The 20,753-nt window shown below is 39.1% G+C and overlaps 1 protein-coding gene across 2 annotated transcripts in view; it reads left to right on the top strand.

Moving 5' to 3' along the window:
- DZIP1 (DAZ interacting zinc finger protein 1) overlaps nt 1-20,753 on the top strand; it is a 42,226-nt gene that overhangs the window by 9,264 nt on the left and 12,209 nt on the right. The window contains exons 4-15 of one of the 2 annotated variants that reach the window (XM_042459540.1): nt 188-349; nt 1,450-1,587; nt 2,970-3,032; nt 7,589-7,729; nt 9,403-9,454; nt 9,665-9,721; nt 11,565-11,624; nt 13,639-13,784; nt 14,624-14,816; nt 16,772-16,901; nt 17,595-17,645; nt 18,949-19,148. In XM_042459540.1, the coding sequence (XP_042315474.1) occupies nt 188-349; nt 1,450-1,587; nt 2,970-3,032; nt 7,589-7,729; nt 9,403-9,454; nt 9,665-9,721; nt 11,565-11,624; nt 13,639-13,784; nt 14,624-14,816; nt 16,772-16,901; nt 17,595-17,645; nt 18,949-19,148 (1,393 nt within the window). The remainder of the gene's footprint in view (nt 1-187; nt 350-1,449; nt 1,588-2,969; nt 3,033-7,588; nt 7,730-9,402; nt 9,455-9,664; nt 9,722-11,564; nt 11,625-13,638; nt 13,785-14,623; nt 14,817-16,771; nt 16,902-17,594; nt 17,646-18,948; nt 19,149-20,753) is intronic. The other variant, XM_042459541.1, reaches the window with a different exon arrangement.

Genomic DNA, 20,753 nt, shown 5'->3' with positions numbered 1-20,753 from the left:
ACTAAAATATTTTAGAAAAAAGGGAATATTAATTAGTGGCAACTTGTACAAAAGTAATTGGAGTGTCTTCTATGGGTGGAATGCAACACAAATATCTCAGTCAAGACCTCTGTGCTGCTTGGAATTTTAAGTTTGATGCATCTATCTATGCATGAATTCTCAGAATAATATCTTGAAGCAATTTCAGGAATATGAGGAACACAGATCCAAGGAGGAGGAGATTCGGCAGTTATTTCACAAATGGAAAGAAGAAGAAAAAGAAAAATTGGCCAGTGAACTGGAGAAGGTGAAAGAGATGTTTATGAAGGAGTTTAAAGAGTTAACAGCAAAGAATACAGAATTAGAAAATGTAAGTAGTTGAAAAATTTGGTTTTGGGTGGCATATTGTAAAGTGATTTTTATGCTTTAAGTGAACTTGCTTTGATCATATCTTTGGGCATCACATAAACTTATGAATTGTCAGAACTGGAGAAAGCTGCATGAAATTTTCTAAGCATAAAGCTTTATGAAAATGTTGATATATTAATAGATGAGTCCCCAAAACTAAAAACATAAAATAAAATCATTTAAATCCCTTTGGTGTACTCCAGAGGAATACACCCCCCTCCCAAATATCTTTGGATTCTGCATTCATGAATTCAACCATCCACAGCTTGAAAATATATTTTGTAAAAATCCACAAAGCAAATCTTAATTTTGCCATTTTGTATAAGGGACATTATTTTACTATGCCACTGTATATAACAGGACTTCAACATCCACTGATTGTGGTATCTACAGGTGTTCCTGGAACCAAACCCCAGTTGATACTAAGAGCCCACTACACTGCTGTTGTATACTTATGTATAGCTGGATGGATTTCATTTCAATGTTCTATGCCAGTAGGTGCTTACCATATGGCTTCTCTTCCTGGTGCAGTTTCTAAGGTTGCATGTAGAGCCCTCTTGACAGAGCAGCACCACTTACTGTTGTGGGTGGGCAGGCAGCAGTGGTTACATCCTCCCCCCCCAGTTGAAACAACTGATCTGGATGTTTATGGTTTTTCTAAAGTGGGGGAAGTCACCATTGAAATGGGATGAATGAGGATGCATTCCTTGATATTACTTTATTCTGAGTTTCTTCTGTTTTTGTAAAGAGAGAAATTCATGGAAATGGCTACATTTTTGTCATCAGGGATGATGATAAATGTGATAACTACTGTGCTAGTTAGAAGTATTTTTAGCAGAGTAAACTAAGTATACTAGTTCCTCTAACTTTTTAAAGGAGAACTGTTTCAAATCCCTATCCTCTGGTATGCCTTCTAGTACAGCCATTTCTCTATCAATACAGTCCTCCCAACCCATTGTTCTTCATATGTTTTGGATTACTATGGCCAGTATAAGACATCAATGCCTCTGGTACTTCCCTGCCATATATATTTTACTGTTCTATCTTTTGTTTCATTCTTAGCACTTACTAGAAGTACAGAAGTCCAACAAACACCTGAAATCCAATTTAGGCACATTAAAGGACAGCTATGAATTTTCAGAAGAGAAACATCAGCATTTTGTAGATCATCAGGACATAATGCAACTTCTTGAGAAACAGGTATAATAACACAGCTCTGTAGATTGATCACCTTGGAGTTTTATTCTGTTCTTTGTTTATATAGGAAGAAGCATTAGTGCCCACAGTAGACACTTGGAAGTGTCTTAACTGTCACCATGGTTGTTCAGGAGAAAAAGCATAAGTTTTTAGAGCTACGACCTACATGCTTTTGTTCCATAATCATGATCACTTGCATTTCCAGTCATTCAGATGCTGTAAAATGATCTAGAATTGCAGTAATATAGCATAACAAATTCACAGGCTAGAATCCAGAGAAACAAGTTGAAGGGTGTAGTCATATGCCAGTGGAGATGTTTGACTTTTTTTTCATCTGGACATTCACACAAAGAGAAAGAGAGAGTTAATACCATATCTTAAAAATTGTGTTTCTGAAAATTTCCAAAATTGCAACAAAACATGTTCCCTGAATCTGTTCAGTAGTGCTTTTTGAGAAGCAGACAATTAAAATAATTTCAGGAAGGACCCTTTTACTGTATGTATGTACTACCATCAAAAAAGTCCAGTCTGAAAATACATTAATTATGTCCTCTGTTACTTTACCAATTACTCCCAATTACAAATACTCTTTCCCATTAGTGTTGAATGATGAAAATTGAGCAATACAGCACAAAGTAAAGTCAACACATGCATATAAAGTGCAGATCGGTGCCTTACTGGGTTCGGTGGCAAATTTTAACCATCACCAGCCTGGTTCGACCACAGGCTGCAATGATGCTGAAAATGTGTTTTTCAATCCCACCCCCCACCCCCAAAAGCATTAAAAAACCAAAACGAAACAAAACCTGGAAATGGTCCCCTCACACTAAAGCATGGCCTTGAGCTAGGGTGGGAATCATGCATCCTGTTCCCTTTAGAAGTTGTTGGACTGCCATTCTCAGCATATTTCATCAACAAAAGGGAGTAACAGTCCAGGAACATTAGGAAGCTTACACAATTGCTACTCTACTCTAGGGTTCACTAATCCAAAAGACTACCAAGAGTGGCACTTCTTCCTTTTGGGATGAAACATTTTTTTTCTGCTGAGGGTTTGGGTTCCCCTCCCTTATAATATACTGAATTGATATAGCTTTCTCAGTGATGGTATAGTTTCTGATAATATGTTTGAATGTGCTTTCTTGGATTTATTTATTATTTTAATCTTGCAAATTTGGCTGTTATGATGCGCCATGTTTAGATCCAAATGGCAATTCATCAGCACCATCTTACATGGCTGCTTTTCTGATATGATAGTTAGCAATTCATTAACTACTTAGTAGTTAGTCATTCATTCATTTATAATATGAAATTATTGTACTTTTATGTTTAAGTTTAAATACAGTTAAGGTGTGTTTTCAAATGATCACACTATATGTTTTAAATAGGAAACTAAGTGGACTTCTAAAGTACATGCTCTTCAAGAAGCACATGATACTGAAAAATACCAGGTAAAAGTATATTATTTTCATAATGACACAATTTTGAATTAACTTCAGTAGAAATAGACCTGAGCTTACAATGTTATGTACATTTCTGTCAACCCATTCAGAATGGTTGTTTAGAATCCAATCCAGCTAGATAAAATTTATTTTAGTATTCCCACTGGAGTTGTATTCAGACATTTAAAATTCGGATTCCTTTGAAAAAAGCAGATGGAATCCTATGCATATTACTTAGGAGTAAGACCCAATGCAAATTGGGCAATTATTATTAAGTAAACATGCTTATGATTGCTTTGTTAAGTTGGTTGAGGAGCATAAGTAGTGTGCTGACACAATATATTTATGTGGCCAGATTTTGAGTATTATTAAAACTGTAATTGAACAAAACAGTCACATCTTTTGGATGGCACATGACTGTGTTCATCATACTATTCCTCTTTGTGAGGACTCCATTCGATTACATCGTTGGGAAGTGGCACAAGGAGCCCTGGTGGCGCAGTGGTTAAATGGTGGCACTGCAGCGAAAATGTTCTGAGTTCAGTCCTGCAGGGCTCCAGGTTGATTCAGCCTTCCATCCTTTCATAGGTCAGTAAAATTAGTTCCCAGCTTGTTAGGAGCAATTGGCTAACACATTGTAAACTGCATAGAGAGTGCTCAGCACTATAAAGCGGTACAGAAATATAAGTGCTATTGCTATTGCTATCATGGTTACCCTTCAGAAATGTACTGTGTGTGGTAACTGTTTCGTCATAACAGCTACAACAACCTTTCTTCCAAACCTGCCTCTTCTTCTTTTGGCACTGTTTCCCACTACTATGATTACTTCTAGGGATCCATGTAATCTCCCTTGCCCAACTATGGAAACCCCCTTTAAAAAAAATAAAACAAAACCCTTCCTTGGTTCTTTTTGGAAATTCAAAAAGTTTGGATTCATTCACAGGATGGCAGGACTAGCTATCCACTACGATTGGGTTCTCTCTGCGTATCAGCTGGTTCTGCAGGGATCCACTTCCTTTTCTTTCTTTCTTTTTTTCCAGTTTGACAGTTATTGCCATTGGACCCCTGCCTGTCTCAGCCAGTTTTTTATCCTGTGAATGGACCGGTCATGTTTGACTAGTCAGCCAAACTATACATTTAAAAGTGGTTTATAAATAGGGTTTGTGGATAGAAATGGATAGAGGAAGAGGCACAGTGAATAAGAACAAGGAAATTGAAAATAAAAAGGCAAGCAATTCTTCTATAAAGGCGGAAAAGCTGAAAAAAGGCAAGCAAACAGTAAGCTTAGTGCCCCTCAGATGGCATGAGGTGTGTTTCTGAGGAGGTCAAAAAGGATGAATTAAATACTTTTCAAACCTCAAGTGAAAGTGAAATGGAAGAAAATTATGTTTTAGCGAGCCAGAGAGCTGCTGTGGATCAATCAAGGAAACCAACAGAAAACAGTAAAGAAAAGGAGTCTGATGAGAAAGAGAGAGAAATGAATTAGCACAAGGTAATAAAGCTAAAATACAGGTAAAACCAGTTCAAATGGCTTCCAAATTACCGGCGGCAAGTTCCAGATCTTGAAATGCTCGATTCCATCACGGAAAGGGGTCATTCCCATATAAAACGATTCTTGAGAGATGCAACTTTAAAATCTGTTCCAATACAACATAGATTCCCAACGTGGGATTTAAACTTAATACTTAACAGGTTAACCAAAGCACCATTTGAGCCTTTTGGGGATGCAACATTATGAATGATTACTTATAAAGTTTCATTTCTGGTAGCTATAACATTGGCAAGATGAGTGTTTAAATTTTCAGCTTTATTTATGAATTCAAATTTGTGTAAAATAGAGTATAATAGATTGGTTCTGACATTGGATCCCGCATTTTTGCTGAAATGTTTGAACCAGTTAGGAACACCAGATGTAGTATAGTTACCAAATTTCTGTCCAAATCCAAAACATCCAGAGCAGCACAGATTGCACATTCTAGATGTTAGAAGAATGGTAAAACTTATTTTAAACAGAACAAGACACATACGTAAAACAGAATCATTCATCTCCTTTAATCCAAGGACAATAGGAAATAAAACATTAAAGACAATGATTGGTAGGAGGATAAAAGCAAGCATTTATCTTTGCTATGATTGGGAGAAGAAACCTAGGCTAACTCCAGTGTGGCTGCATTCAACAAGAGCAATGGCCATCAGCACGGCATATGCAGTATTGATATCATTATGAGACGTCTGAGAGGCAGCTGGATGCAAGGAACCATCAACATTTATATGGGACTGTAAGATAGATAAATATCACTGCATGGGTTTCATTTGGCAGGACTATGCTGCAGTCAACGGTTTCTGAAAAATATGCCCACCCAGAATAAAGGGCTTGGATACATCCCAATCATAGTGGACTGCTACTCCTGCCATCCCATGAATAAGAGATTGGATTTACCATGAAGATTCATTCAGGGATGGCAGGAGGGTCAATCCATACCCACCCAGTTCAGAATACAAACAGTAAAACATATATCAATTGGACTGAATAATCAAACTGCCTGAGAGGGACAGGGGTCCAACGGCAGTAACTTAAACTGTGAAAAAGAACAAAAAAGAACGTGAACTCCTGCAGAACCAGCTGATATGTGGGGAGAACCCAATCATAGTGGATTGATCCTCCTGCCATCCCTGAATGAATCTTCATGATAAGTCCAATCTCTCATTTTCTTCTCCCCTTTCCCTCCAGATGGTGATTAGATAGTATGTGAGCTTTTTGGAAAGAGCTCTGGAAGTCCAGCCCTGAATAATCTATACACGCTATGTCATTGGCAGTAGCCATTGGCAATACTCCCTATATAGAAGGAAAATATCCTTTCATTCAGAAGCCAACCCACATCAGATGTTCTCCCTCCTTCTCTCCTTCATTCTTCCCTCCTCTAGACATCAGTCAGAATTCATCTAGAAAAGAAAAAAGAATCTCTGGAAGTACGGAGACTTTCTTGTTCTTTTTGTTTTGGTTTTACCTGCATATTCTTAGGTTTGCATCTGAAGTCTTTCTTGAAATGTCTCAGGTTTTCTTTCCCACCTTGTGTCCTTCCTCCACCCCCTCCCACTGATCATGTGTGACATGTAGACTCAGGTAATGTTTCTGAAATTGATTTTCAACAAGTTCCATGGCTGAAATTCCATACTATCTAGGCCAGGGGTAGGCAGCCCTTTTGAGCCGGGGGCCGGGTTGCTGCCCCTCAGACAACTGGGGGGCCGAAGCAAAATAAATAAATAAATAAATTTTAATAAATAAATAAATAAATAAATAAACCGGGACAAATGTAGGACAAAATTTTCAAATGGAGGGCACTTTTTAAATAAAAAATGGAGGACACGCAAAAACATTTGCTGTTTTTTTAAAAAATGTTAAGATAAATGCATGTTTCTAAGGCTTCTATAGACAATTGCCCACCATGCCCCTCGCACGAGACGCCAAAGGCCCCGGTGGCAATTGGCGGCAGGACTGGGCTGGGGCCGGTCCCAAGGCCTTGCCGGGCCGCATCTGGCCCGCGGGCCGCAGGTTGCCTACCCCTGATCTAGGCGTTATAGTAAAAGCGTTAAAGTGATTTCAGCAATATTACACTACTTTACCATAAGGATTATTTTGTTTTTGTGCAGATGTTTCTTGTTCCACTTGTACCTACCAGTGGAGATGACATTTCATTTTTGAAAAACACTGGATTAATTTAAACTGACCTGGGAAGTAGGAATGAAAAGTCCTTGATAATTTGGGAATTCTCAGGATATACTTCAAGATGATGAAACATGACATATGTCACCAAAATAAAATAAGTTTGAATAGGAGTAACCCCTGAGATGTTCACAGACTTTTTTCCTTGTCTTGAGGGGCTATCAGTCAAGCTAGGAATAACAGTGGGGGAATATCTCTCTCCCCCACATGTGGTTTCTATGTCACAATGGCTTTCACATACAGTTTTCAGGAGGCAGATGCCAGCTTACAGGCCAAAGGCTGTCTTACAAATGATTAGCAAGGCAAATGCCAAGGTACCATGGTGCATACTTCATGAATTTATTTCCAGCTCCCAGTGTAACAGCAAAGCTCAGAAGAGGCCTTTTCAATAAGAGGACAGTGAAGAATGGTGTAGATGACCCAAAGCACTTCTACATAACCAATATTCCAGTTTGTTGCATTCTTTTTAAAATAGTGTCACTGAGAACTACTGTGCATCCTAACATTATCTCTTAGGGCTTTCCAAAAAGAGAAAGATTTTCCTTAGAAAGTCTGAAATAAGCATAACTGCATGAATTCATTGGTGACATAGCTTCCAGCAGAGGCAAGCATACCTATTTAAAAAACAAAAATGCCTTCTTTCTGTTGCTTATAGAAGTGAATAAGACTTTAGCACTTGTAGCAGGCTTTGGCTTTTTAGCTTATATGAGAAAAAGCATTTGAGTTAGAACTGGTAAATAGTAGATCATATGAGCTTAATTATTCTGCTTAAATAAACTTAATTTTTATTTAAAGTAATGTAATACTGATATATTTCCTTTTCCATGTTTGACATGCATAGCTTACATCACAAATTGAGAAGCTCAAAACATCAATGACAGAGGAACTCAATGCAAGTAACAACTTTTATAAAAAGAGGATAGAAGAACTAGGACAGAGGCTTCAAGACCAGAATGATCTTATAATTGCACAGAAACATCAGGTCTGTTGTATAAGCTGTTGTTGTGAATCTAAAACTACATCATCTTTTTTTTAAGGTGGGGAAAGTAAAGAAGCATTTTCCATGGCTATGCAATATTTTATAACCTTATATGTTTGTTTTGATGTATATTTTTATCATGTTGTGAGCTGTTGCAACCCTAACCCAAAGTACCCCCCCTCCCCCCATTTTGTAGCCTTATTTAGAAGAGTAATAGTGCCTTCTCTTCACTCCTCTGAAACAAATTCATTAATTTTTATCCTTATCACTGAAAATTGATACGAAAAATACTCATTCCCTGTTTGATGGATGAACTTGCTGTGTCAACCAGTAGCCGTTATCACAGCAGTAGAGTGCCCACCGTTTTTTTTTAAATGGATGCATTGTCCCTTCACATGGAAGGAAATAATATCCCATAATGTTTTATTGTTAGTATGAACTGCACTGTTACACTATGTGGCCCAGGCTTGATCACCCCTGCTGAGGTTTCCTTAGACACTATGGAAAACATCTCTCTTTTCTTAGCTATGCTAAGACACTTGAATCATCATTACTGTAGCTTGTCAAGAGCATCAAGTGTCTTATCCTTTTGCTGTCATCATGTGCCAGGAAGGTGAGTGTATAAGGTGCTGTTTAGGTGTCAAGCTGTTAGGGATCTGTAGGCCTAGCACAAAACAGTGCCACCTTGTGCTGTGATAAGGATGTTGATAGTCAACTATTTCATCCTCACAAGTGAGGATGAATAATTTTCACAATGTGAAGTCAAAGGCTTCCACAGCTGGCATCCATAATTTTTTGTGGGTATTTGGGCTATGTGGCTGTGTTCTGGAAGAGCTTATTCCTGACATTTTGCCAGCATCTTCAGAAAACTCTCTTAAGATACCAGCCACAGATGCTGGTGAAACGTCAGGAATAAACTCTTCCAGAACACAGCAACATAGCCTGAAAAACCCACCCCCCCTCAAAAAAAAAAAAACATTCACAGTATTCTCTCTGTTGCAGCGAAAATATTTTTGCACAAACCTTGCCCATAATTCAAGTGTTTGGGATAATTACTCTGTGTCAAAATAGGCATTTTTCACACAAGAATTGTGGAGATTTATGGGGGGAAAAGAAAAGAAAGAAAAAGAACAAAACAGTTGTTTCCAGACCATCATATGTGGATTTTGTGCAAGACTGCTGTCTTCAATGCAAAAAACAATCTTGCACAACACAGACTTTGCATAACAAAAACTTGTACAGAAAACAATTTTGCACTACAATACCATATAGCTATAATTTCTTCTGTGAAGATTGTTGTTTTGTCCATAGAAAATATCTGTCTTAGATAACAATACAAGTCTTTGTCTGGAAACAGTGTTTGTTGTGCCCAATCCCATAATTCTCATGCAAAAAAACAAAACAAAACATTTTTTCCTGAACAGAATAATTTCTTGGGGGTTTGTACGGGATGTGCAAAAACAGGTGAAAACTGCCCCTGTATTTTTCTTCCCAGCTGAGTTTCTCAAGTGTCAGCATATCTGTTTTTCAGCCAAGAAAGAAAGAATGACAAATATTCCTTCTACCCCTACCATGTGATGACCTTGCTTTGTCAGAATAGTGATATTTCGGTAGTAGTACTGCCAAGCTCTGTCCTTCTAAATCTGTATATACTCTTTACTGTCCCTGTATTTCAGATACAAAAACTCGCTACCAAAAAATCAGTAGAAAGCATCAGTTCATCTGATGGTAAGTTGAATTAACAAACACGAAAGACTGTGAGACTGAATTAACAAACACAAAATACTTGCTCTTGTCTACTTGTTAATTGTTGTTTTCTAACAAGTAGTTCTTACCATAGTAGGAAAATAATTCTTGTTTCTATCATTTACATTTGAGAAAAGGCTTTTCTGAAATACAAGAATCTGTAGTTTATATATTTCTCCTTTTACATCCCAGTGAAAACATCAGCACAGAATATTGTTCAACCTAAATCAAGTTTGCCATCAATGCATGGTAAGTTTCTGTAATAGTCATGAAATATTCCCCAATCTACTGTCCTCTCAGTTGACAATAAGCAATAGCTAAGTTTAAATATTTTTCCATTAAACTCTTCTGAAAGATACTGAAAAGATCACTGTCAAGGGTTACTGATATAAGTGAAGAAGAGAAGGTTGAGAAGTGATATGAAACCTCTGATTAAATATTTGAAGGGGTGTCACATTGTGGATAGAGCAAGATTATTTTCTGCTGCTTCAGAGAATAGGACCCGAAGCAGTGGATTCAAACTACAGGAAAAGAGATTCCACCTAAACATTAGGAGGAACTTCCTGACAGTAAGAGCTGTTCAACAGTGGAACACACTCCCTCGGAGTGTAGTGGAGTCTCCTTCTTTGGAGGTTTTTAAACAGAGGCTGGATGGCCATCTGTCAGGGATGCTTTGACTGAGAGTTCCTGCATGGCAGGGGGTTGGATTAGATGGCCCTTGTGGTCTTTTCCAACTTTATTATTCTATGAAGTACAACATGTTGGCCTTTTCTTCCTGCATAATGCTTATTTCGATTACAAGGAAACTTTGAAGCTTTTAATTTGAACAATATAATACAAGCACTCAAACACAGATAGCAGTATAAAGATATTATTTAAAATTATATCACCTAAAATCAGCTCTCTGAGACATCGAGCTCACTCTCCCTAAAGGCAGAGGCAATATAGAATGAACTACATACCTGCAATCATATTTGTATAAAAACAGACAGCCTAATTAAGCTCTATTTGAATCTCAAGAGATTTCTCAATAGACCAGAGATGTGAAAGATGAATGTACTGTGAGACTCATCATAAAATAATTTTGACTCATGGGACTCCTCACAGTCATATTTATCATGTGGCAGCTGCATCTTTTGTTAGAAATGGCCATCCTGGCTTGGATTTCACAGATACATTTAGGTTCACGTGGATGCAGTATCTTTCAGTAGAGGCAGTTTTATCATATGCTAGATGCCTTCATATTGAATTGGATCACTGGGCACTGTTTTTACCTGTTTTATTTCCTCTTCTTTGGATAGGTGTCAGGGACATTATCTCCACTAATTGTGAATTTTAAACCTGTGGTATCAGATATGATTTCTTGTAGTTTTAACTGTACAGATAGTAAGATTTCTGATAATCAGACATTTCTGACGATACAAAGAAACAAAGAAAAACTCAAACAACCCTAAACTTTTTTCACTATACAAAACATGGGATCTTTGTTTTCAATTTGGATTCTAATTTTGGATGATTTAGCTGGTGATTGTCTCTTTTATTTATCTCTGCAGGTCTGTTCTGTCTCTATGTCTTTCTCTTCCTTCCTTTCCTCACTGTTGCAACCTTCCTACCTTTTCTAGAATTAATTTCAAAATTAATTCTTCTCCTTTCCAGCAACAGAGTATATGAGTATGGTACAGCTACCCTTCATGGTTTATTACATGTAGTTGGAGAGCTGGCTGAACCCAGGAATTGATTAATACCTATGTAAGAGAGGGCACAATTGCCATCTCCTAGAAGGAAGCATTTAAAGACTGTGAGAGACACAATAGTAATTCAGTATGATGGTATGATATTTCAGTCCCTCATATGTCAGTGGTGGCAGATAACACCACATGTTATCCCAAACATTCAGTATAATTGATATAAATCTCATCATTTGGAATTGCATATAATCGCGCTCTGATGTTAGTGAATCAGGGGGAAAGTGATCAAGCTTGAGACCTCCCTATATTCTGCACAGTTTTCACCCTCTAGACCTTTTATCTTGACCTGCTTCTGTCCTATCTGTCTTTCTGTCTGTGCTATTCCTATGTTTCCTCATTATTAGAACAGGCCCTTTTGGTGCACATGCTGGAGCCCATAGAGGAGCTTCCAGAGGATGAAAAAGGTAACAGTAGGAACAATCAAAGTTTCTGTGGCCTATAATGGTAATGCTTCACTGTGGAACAAATGAGCACATTCCCTGTAGTTTCCAAAGCGCTGTTACACTGACATCAAGCATATTTTATGAAAGGATAGATACACTTCTCAAGCTAAATAAAGAACACATAGAACAAAGTACCACAATATTTCCACTGTTGCTTTTCCAAAAGCAGCCTCTCTTGTCACTTAGACCTCTGTCCTGCACATTGATGTCCAATATCAGTCTTCCTGGAAATCCATCCACAGCCCACCCAATGTGACTTCTTTGCTTGCGAGCTTCCTACAGTCTGGGTAATTGGCTTTTAGTAGAAGACATCTTTATTGATACTGAAAACTCTGGAAAGGGAACTTGTATCATGTATTCATTTTGAACAGAATGAGGAAGTCTATTTTTTAGAGTTCCTGACTAATCATTTTGATTTCTCACAAGCAGTGTTTGACTCTCAAGCCCTATCTCACCACTTTTTGCTTTATAATTTGTGTAAATACAGTATTTATAGCTTTCTTCAGCAGATCAGTGCATACTTAGGGAATAGTCGAGGAATATTTAGTTGGTTTATATTCTGTCTTTCTCCCAATGTGGGTTCCAAGGCAGCTCATATAAAATGAAAAATAAAGTACCTGTACAGCTAAAATCTATTTGATACAAAAGGTACATTTATTTATTTATTTAAAAATAAATAACTTTACTACAACTAATCAACAAAATTCATTTGCAGTTGCCAAAACAGCATTATTAACCAACCAGATTATCTCCATATTTTTGCAAGAGTCAGCTGCAACCTGATACAGTAGTCTACTGAAATGCCAGTAGGAAAATGCCAATGTACAGTTATTCATGACAGCTAACAGTTTAATGTGGGTATTTCCAGGAACAACTCAAAGGACAAAGTGTAATGTGAGCTGTATAAATTGGGATCTGCTCTCTGGCATAGTGAGACTTAATTTTCAGACCAGAGTATAGAAACATTACTTTTGGGGGGCAGGAACTCCCAGCAAGGGACTGCTGGGAATTGTAGTCCCAAAAGTAATTTTTCCCGAGGTTTGTTTAAAAAGTATATACAATAGATGGGACCCAGATTGAAATTCTCAGTCAAGGCACTGGGTACTTCGTTCTGACCATAGAAAGGAATGACCCATGAGGGCGGCAGTGCTCATGCTGGGCAGCTCAGCATGATATGCATGCAGTCAGACACCCCAGTGTGGGAATGCAGAGCTAGGTGATGGGGAGGTGGGAGCAGTTTCAGGGCCAAGATACTCCAGGCTGCCCTAGAGTATCCTGGCCTGTCCAGACAAGACTTTAGACACCAATTGTTTTCCTGTCTTCAAGTAGTCGGGGGTTTTGCAAGGAAGGGGATAAATATTTTTTGTTAAGATTGTCCTTCTGGGCTGGGTGAAAGTTTGTATATCCCCCCCCAAACATAAGCACCTGTTGATTTTCTTATTTCATTTCTTCTGCCTTTGTTGCTGAATTTGTTTAAGAGGAAGTACGGTAGTTGCTGATGTAGTTGATGCTGTGTTGTTGAAGTAGTTTGAAAAGTTTGTGAGGAATAAGACACATAGACTTTGATTACACAGATATCTGTAAAATCGTTGTAATAAATTGCTACTGCTGCTGCTCTTACTCTTATGGTGGTAGTACTTTCCACGCTGTAAAATGATTTATTCTTCTCACATAGATATGTGAAATATACCAGAATGCCAGGAAGCTTCATGGCCAAGCTAAGGTGTGAGCCTATGGCCAAATGGAATTCTAGCCAAGCATGAAATACTAGGGTTGGGGGTTTTCTGTTTAAACTGAAAAGCCAAAATTAAGCAGGAAGTATAAAGGGAAACATGATAGCAGAGATTTTTATATAGTGGGTTTGAAGAGTGTCTTCCATTTTTGCCTTTTTAAAATGCTGTATGTTTAACATATGTTGATACTTGGTATGATATAGTATGCTTTTAAATAAGAAAAAAAACCTGTTATGTTTCAGAAATGGAGAAACATGTGCCTAAAGTAGGGAAAAGTAAGCACCATGTAATAAATAGTCTGAAGAGCAATCCTTCTTTAACAAGAGAGCTGAGAGCTGTTTTGGAGCAGACTTTAGCAGAGAAATTGGAATCCTTGGGAATCAAATCAGTAAGATTGCTTTAAACTCTTTGCATAGACAAAAGGAAAATGTTTTTCCTTTTCCTTTTAGTTCAGCCTTCCCCAACCTTGTGTCCTCCCAGTCTGTTGGTCACAGCCTCTATTATCCCTCAGCCAACTTGTCTATAGACTCTGCTACCTGGAGATCACAGGGCTGGGGGAGGCAATTCTTTTATATTATTCTTCAGCCATCTGAATCAGCTGTCTGTTTGGCATCTGGCTATAGAAGTTAATGCTATTCTTGAACTTTAATTTTGACCTCAATGTAATGTCTTTCTGCCTTTGGAGGTTATTATTTATCAGTACCACATAATATGGTTTTTAAGATTTCATATTTTCTATAAATTGAAGTATGTCATCACAAAATCCCACTTATATGAAAATTGCAGGAGTGTATGAGTTACTGTTTATTAATAACTATTGGCTATTTCAAACCAAATCATTATTTGCATAGACACTAATTTCACCTGATGTTAAGTTTTTCTCTCAATAGGGTGAATCTGCCCAGTCTCATTAGGCCTAGTCTCAGTTTCAACTACCGTAGATGAAATTCTCAATCGAGCCATCCTTCCAATCTTGTGAATGACAAAGCAGTTTAATTTCCCTTCTGGACTCCACAATATTTCTGTGAAAGGTCAAACTCCTACACAGAAGGGATACATGAAATCCAATTTATCCACTTGTTTATAGCATCAGTATCTTTCTAAAGGGTGGCTTATATACTTCTCAAAAACCCATCTGTATTTAATCTTAGAAGCATAATCTTTGAAGCATTATAGTGTATTGTATATTAGAATGTAACTTTTTCCTCTCCTTCTCCTTGCCCCCAGGGAGTTCATGGTATCCCAAGTGATCATTTGAATAGAGTCCTAATGTCTGTTGAGTCTGCAAGAGAAGAAAGAAAAAAACAGGTTCCTGATATCCAGCAAATACGAGAACAGCTTGAACGGCAAGTCAGCTTTAGAGTTGCAGAAAGAGCATCTTGCAGCAGGCTTTTTTCCAGCCCTCATCTTTCCCCACAAGGTGTGATAGTTTTTGATTCTTCTCCCAACCAGATTTCTGGTTTGGGGAGCTCTAATTTCTCCATGTGTACATGATTCTTCAGAGCAAAGTGATTGGGTACCTTTCATATATGAAATATATTGGTTTGTTAAGTAGTGAGATTTTTAAAGCTTGAACAGCTTAAGGATGAATTTACATTTCTACATAGTGCTGTTTGACAGCAATTGGTGAAGATAATAGTGTTTTTGATATCTTTTGCTCCATAGGCTATATAGAACCCTGTTCAGAGAGGATCAAAGATGAGCTTCTGTTTCCCATAAAACCTGTGTAGATACACATGTTTATCACAGCCCTAATGTTTATGGCCTAAGTAGGATAGTGGGGGAAATGCAGTGCATGGCCTAAGTAGGATAATGGGGGAAATTCATCCTACTACTGTAGAAGGAACCTCACACACACCCTACTTGGACCACTGGGTGCTGGTGAATGCAATATGTTAATCCATGGTGGAATATCCTGTCACAAACAATATATTAGTAATTGGTTAGTACTAATCAGTGTGATGTAGTGGTTTGGGTGTTGGACTAGGTCTCTGGCAACCAGGGTTTGATTCGCAGCTCGACCATGGAAGCCCACTATGTGACTTTCAGTAAGTTGCACTCTGTCAGCCTCAGGGGAAGGCAATAGCAACCCTACTCTGAACAAATGCTACTAAGAATATTCTATGATAGGGTTGCTGTACATCATAAATGACTTGAAGGAACACAATAACAACAATTGGTTAGTAATCAAGTCATTTACTTGTACCCTAAACTGCTTCATCATGTGTAACTAACTCCTTTTTTTCTCATAGGTAAAAAAAAAAGGGGGGGGTTTAACTGACGGATTGTCAGGCACTATGATAGCTCAATACTAGTAGGGTACTACAGTCCTGTGGCAGTGTTTTGCTAGATTTTGGAGGCAGAGGATGCTTTTCTTACTCTGTTGTTGTTGTGTTTCCTCAAGTCATTTCTGACTTATGGCGACCCTATCATGGGTTTTCTTGTCAAGATTTGTTCAGAGGAGGTTTGCCATTGCCTTCCCCTGAGGTTGAGAGCATGTGACTTACTCAAGGTTACCCATTGGGTTTTATGGCTGAGCGGAGGATCAAACTCTGGTCTCCAGAGCCATAATCCAACACTCAAACCACTACGCCATGCTGGCTCAGTGTGTAAGAAGTGCCTAGTTTATAAAACTTCCATCCAAGAGAGGTAGGCAAGGTTGCTAATTTTTATTGAGGGCATAGTATTTCTGTTCATCATGTAATGGATGTATAATAAATAGGTCTTAGTTTAATGGTAGGACTCCTGCCTTGCATCCAGAAGGCCCCAGGTTCAATCCCCAACTTCTCCAGGTAGGGCTGGAACAGAACCCATTGACCATTTATAGAACTTTTGTTCATCAATTTAGATAGTACTGAACTAAGCAGACTAATAAGCTGTCTCAGTATGGCTACTATTTATATCCCACCTTTCTGCTTACAATTCTTTTAAACTTGGAAGGCAGCTTAAAGTGAGAATATTAAAGCAATGAGTTTATAAGAGACAGTTGCTGCAGATGATTATGTAAGAACTTCAAGAAAACAAGGGAGCTTCAAAGGAATTAATGATTAAATAAGTCAAAACATTTTTATAAAAAAGATCTAGAGTCTGGAAATATTTCTTTCCAGCAACACTCCCAGACAGCACTTTTACTCCTTTTGGTAAATCTTCCAAACTCTGAAAAGACTAACGAAAAGGGATCTGAAGAAACCTCTCTGTATAGATCTGTTAGATACAGTTCAGATTGCAAAAGGGAAATAGAAGATACATTCCCCTACCCACCCACTCCATTTGCACATCAGTGATGTTCTTCTATATTCCTTACTAGCAGGGCCACTTCAGTTTCTTTTGGAGTGCTCTGTGTTCTGCTTATTTATAATTTTCCTTTCATTACAGTTCAACAGAGGGCAGCTCATGTACGAGGCTCCTTTTCAACAGTGTTACCCAAGCCAGCAAAACATTCTTCCATTGCCAAACGCCCTTGTGTACCACGATCAATCCCTGCTGAGAATACATCTACACCAAAGTAAGAGAAACCTTTCAATTAAACTTACTTTTTATTGTTGGGGTATATTTATTTATTGCTGTGAGTTGTCCTTGTGGTATTAAAACAGGGAAGGAATGAAGGAAACTGAGGCCCTATACAGACCAGCCTGAAAAGCCGGCCTGTGGGCGGAGTCAGGGCCCAGCGTCCTGACGATAAACACCCTGACTATGCCCCCAGGGTGTCATGATGCCATGTGCCATTCCAGATGCCATGCGGCATCATGGCATGCCTCCCGTGCCTCATCCAGATGATGCAGTACCAAAGGGGTGACATACAGCCGTGCTGCTGTAGCTATGGTGCCCTTTGGAAGGCGCAAAAAGGAGCCGCTTTTTGCAGCTCCTTTTTGCACCCTCCATAGGCCGGATCGGAGCCGCGGTGTAAGGCTGCTGCGGCCCTGATCTGGCCAGGAAAGGGGAGGCCTCCCGACGCCCCTTTGGGGCCGTCTGTAGAGCCCCTGAGTTCTGACCCTCTAAAGTAATGTTTAGTTAGTATGTCCTTGCAGAGTGGGGAATGATCAGTTTATTAAAGGTTCCTCATGTTATTTTAATGTCTTAACAACATTTGTAAGCCATTTTCAAAATGTGATTGTTCAAAGCAATAAAAGATCTACCATGTATCAAACCTCATAATAGGCAACAAAAGCTGCAAATCAGTTTTTCTTGTTTCTTCTAGAAGCAAGAAGAGTGCTTTGGTGGATGAAATTCCCAAGAGGCACAGTGTTACGTAAGTCTTCTTCAGCTTGGTTAGGGATGGATGTGACTTCAGGTTATGCTGAGAACTCCATACAGTATTTTTAAGGCAATGAAGAAAGGTTAAATTGTATGCATACTTCACATCAAGAGATGGGCAGTCTGTGAATGAAAGCAGAAGAAACAAATAGGGAGGAACAGGGAGCTGTGCAGGATGCTCCACACTTCATCTGAAGTTCTGCTTCTGTTCCTTTGATTTCTTGGCCTTCATTAGGAATTCACTTAGTTCCACAATGCTTAGATTTTTTTGAATACTGACAAAATTTGTAAGGTGAATACAAAGACAAATACACAGGCTGGCTTATTTTTTACTTGCTGTCATACACACCTGTCTATACATAAAATGATAGTCATGCACTACAGAGGACAGTGACTGATTCATACCATCTGCCTTTGAACCAGGATAAAATCAAGATAGAATCCACCCTTATTCACAACTGAGGTGGGCAACTTGTGGTCTTCTTTTCAGCCTCCTCCCTGCACATTGCTGCCCCATTATATCGGGCATGCATTTCGACACAGAATGGAGATCATATCAGAATACCAAACAGCAGGATTACACTCTGGATAAAGAGCTCTTTAAAGATTAATCATGCTTCTGTCCCATTGCTGTTGACCCACGTCACTGAGATAGGTGTACTATTAAGCATTCCATCCATCCCAACAATGCTTCTGAAGACTGTTGTGATGGATGGGCCACTAGAGCTAACATTTGTATGTGTGTATGTGCACAGGCTTAAATCCAAGGGGAAATAGTCACTTACATGCCTAGATTTGCAAACCCTAGTGCTGTAAAACTTGCCCGTCCCTGATCTAGCAGAATCTGTAAGGAATCTGCACATATTCTTGACTGTGTAGATGGTGTACACTGTAGAGAATCTTTCTTAACATACGACCTTTCCTTGTGGACCTTATACATGTAGAGAACCCTTTGAATTAATGGAAACCTGCATTATTCAACTTGTCTTCCTTAGAGTCATATTATTGTGGACTAACTATTCTTAAAAATGGGAAGTGTTTCATCTGTCATCAGCTCATTCGATGTTCCAGATGAAGTTGATTAGAGGTGGGCTACTTCTCCCACACTTTTCACAGCTTTGAAGGGAGAAATCAGAAAACCTGAAGAGACACTGGTTAAGGCAATGAAGATGGTTACCAAAACTTTGATTAAACAGGATGTTGCTACAGTGTGCTGTGTGTATGCATGTGTGCTTGTGTTTATAAAATACACTATTACTGAAAGGGGCTAGATTCAAAGAGTGTGCTTCTTCTCTTAGAACACCACCATTTAGTTCTGAGGAGGAACTGGAAGAGGATGACATCATGCAGTCATACATTTCACCTGAACTCTCTCACCCAAAAGCATTCAAGAGGAACAGCAAGGGCAGCTTGTTAAGATTTGCAAGCCAGGATGATGTAAACTTGCCTGAAGAAGATGAGGTGGAAGAAATAAAAACAAATCCTAAAGCTTCAAAAAGTAAGAACATTAATATTGGGAAGTATAACTGGCACATTTACCCTGGGATCTGTCATCTCATTACTCCACTTTACTGTACTGAACAACTGTTGATCACATTGTCCCAAGGCAAATCCATGACTTAGCACTTCACACATATGCATGCAAGCTGTGGGTATTTTAGTAGTTCCAGTAGCTTCCAAGTCCATCCCTGAGCACTGATGAGCCGCTAAGGTCACAGAGGGCTTGCTTTGCTATGCCTGCCCCCACCCCTTTAAATCCTTGGACAGTTAGTCAGTGCATGCTCAGTTTTGCCAAGTTCAAATAATGAAGACTTCACTTCTCATATTTTAATTTTAACAAGCTGAAGTATTATTTCAGGACATATTCTGTAATGTTTTTTGTGTGCCTTCAAGTTTTTGACTTATGGTGACCTTATCATTAGGGTTTCTTGTCAAGATTTGTTCACAGGAGTTTTGCCTTTGCCTTCCCCTGGGGCTGAGAGCATGTGACCTGTCCAAGGTCACCCAGTGGGTATCCTAGCTGAGCGGGGAATGGAACCCTTAGTCCAGCACTCAAACCAGTGTGCCATGCTATTATTATAACTTATCTGTGAGGCATGATCTGAAAGCTAGTATATGATTACTGTAGCCTAATAAGTCCACAAAAGTTAATAGTTTGCAGAAATTTTTACTACGGTAGTCTACTGGAGTCTAACTAAGATGAGCCAAGCCTTGTCTGTACTCTCCAGGATACTCAAGGGGCAGCCCAGAGCATCCTGGCCCTGCTGCTTCCCCACCCCACCCCTGTTACCTCACCCTCTATTCCTGCGCATGATAGTTGTGTGCACAGGCATCCCACCAGGCTGCCCAGTGCATCTGCCATCATCTTAGGCCGTTCTCTCCTGAGGTCAGAACAAGGTGGCTTGCAATGGTCACATTCTGGGTGCTTCATTCTGACCTCAGAACAAGTGATCCATGGCTCTGGTGGATGCACCAGGTGACCCTGAGGGATGCCCATGTAGAGAGTTGTGACAGCATGGGAAACACAGGACTCCAAATCTTCTAGAAGATGTGGAGCAACAAGTAACCTATCTTAATTCGTTGTTATGTCCCAGTTCTAGTGTGGGACATGCCAGAAATTGTCTGGTCTGCCTGCATCAAAACAAGAGGGAAACAGGCCTTTAGGCCCATGCAAACAAGGCCTCATAGCTCTGTCATTCTTGAAGGGTTGTATACTGGATGTGGAGGAAAGGGCTTCCTTCATTCAACCATCTTTATGTTTTGTGCACTGGGTGTGATAGAGGGACTAAGCGTTCCATCCCTCGTTTGTCAGCTCACTCATCTGCATGTGGTTCCTATTCACCCATGTTTAAATACTGGGGTGGTGTAATTGAAAACCTCCATCTAAATCCAATTTCTATTCATGACTAGAGCAGGCCCACTGAATCTACTCTTGAATGGTAAATTAACTTCTTCTTCGTGGTCTCTGCGAATCACACAAATGGGTTATTTCTGCGCATGCGCAGCAAACTCGGAAACTTCTAGAATCTCTGGGCAGAAAGTCATGTAACTTTCTGCAGTCTCTTTGCAACTTTTTGGCGGTAGCCCCGCCCATCCCGTATAT

The sequence above is a fragment of the Sceloporus undulatus genome, chromosome 3 (assembly GCF_019175285.1).
Source record: "Sceloporus undulatus isolate JIND9_A2432 ecotype Alabama chromosome 3, SceUnd_v1.1, whole genome shotgun sequence".
Lineage (NCBI taxonomy): Eukaryota > Metazoa > Chordata > Lepidosauria > Squamata > Phrynosomatidae > Sceloporus > Sceloporus undulatus.
Note: the sequence above shows the minus strand (reverse complement) of the source record. Positions and strands in the feature narration are given on the sequence as shown.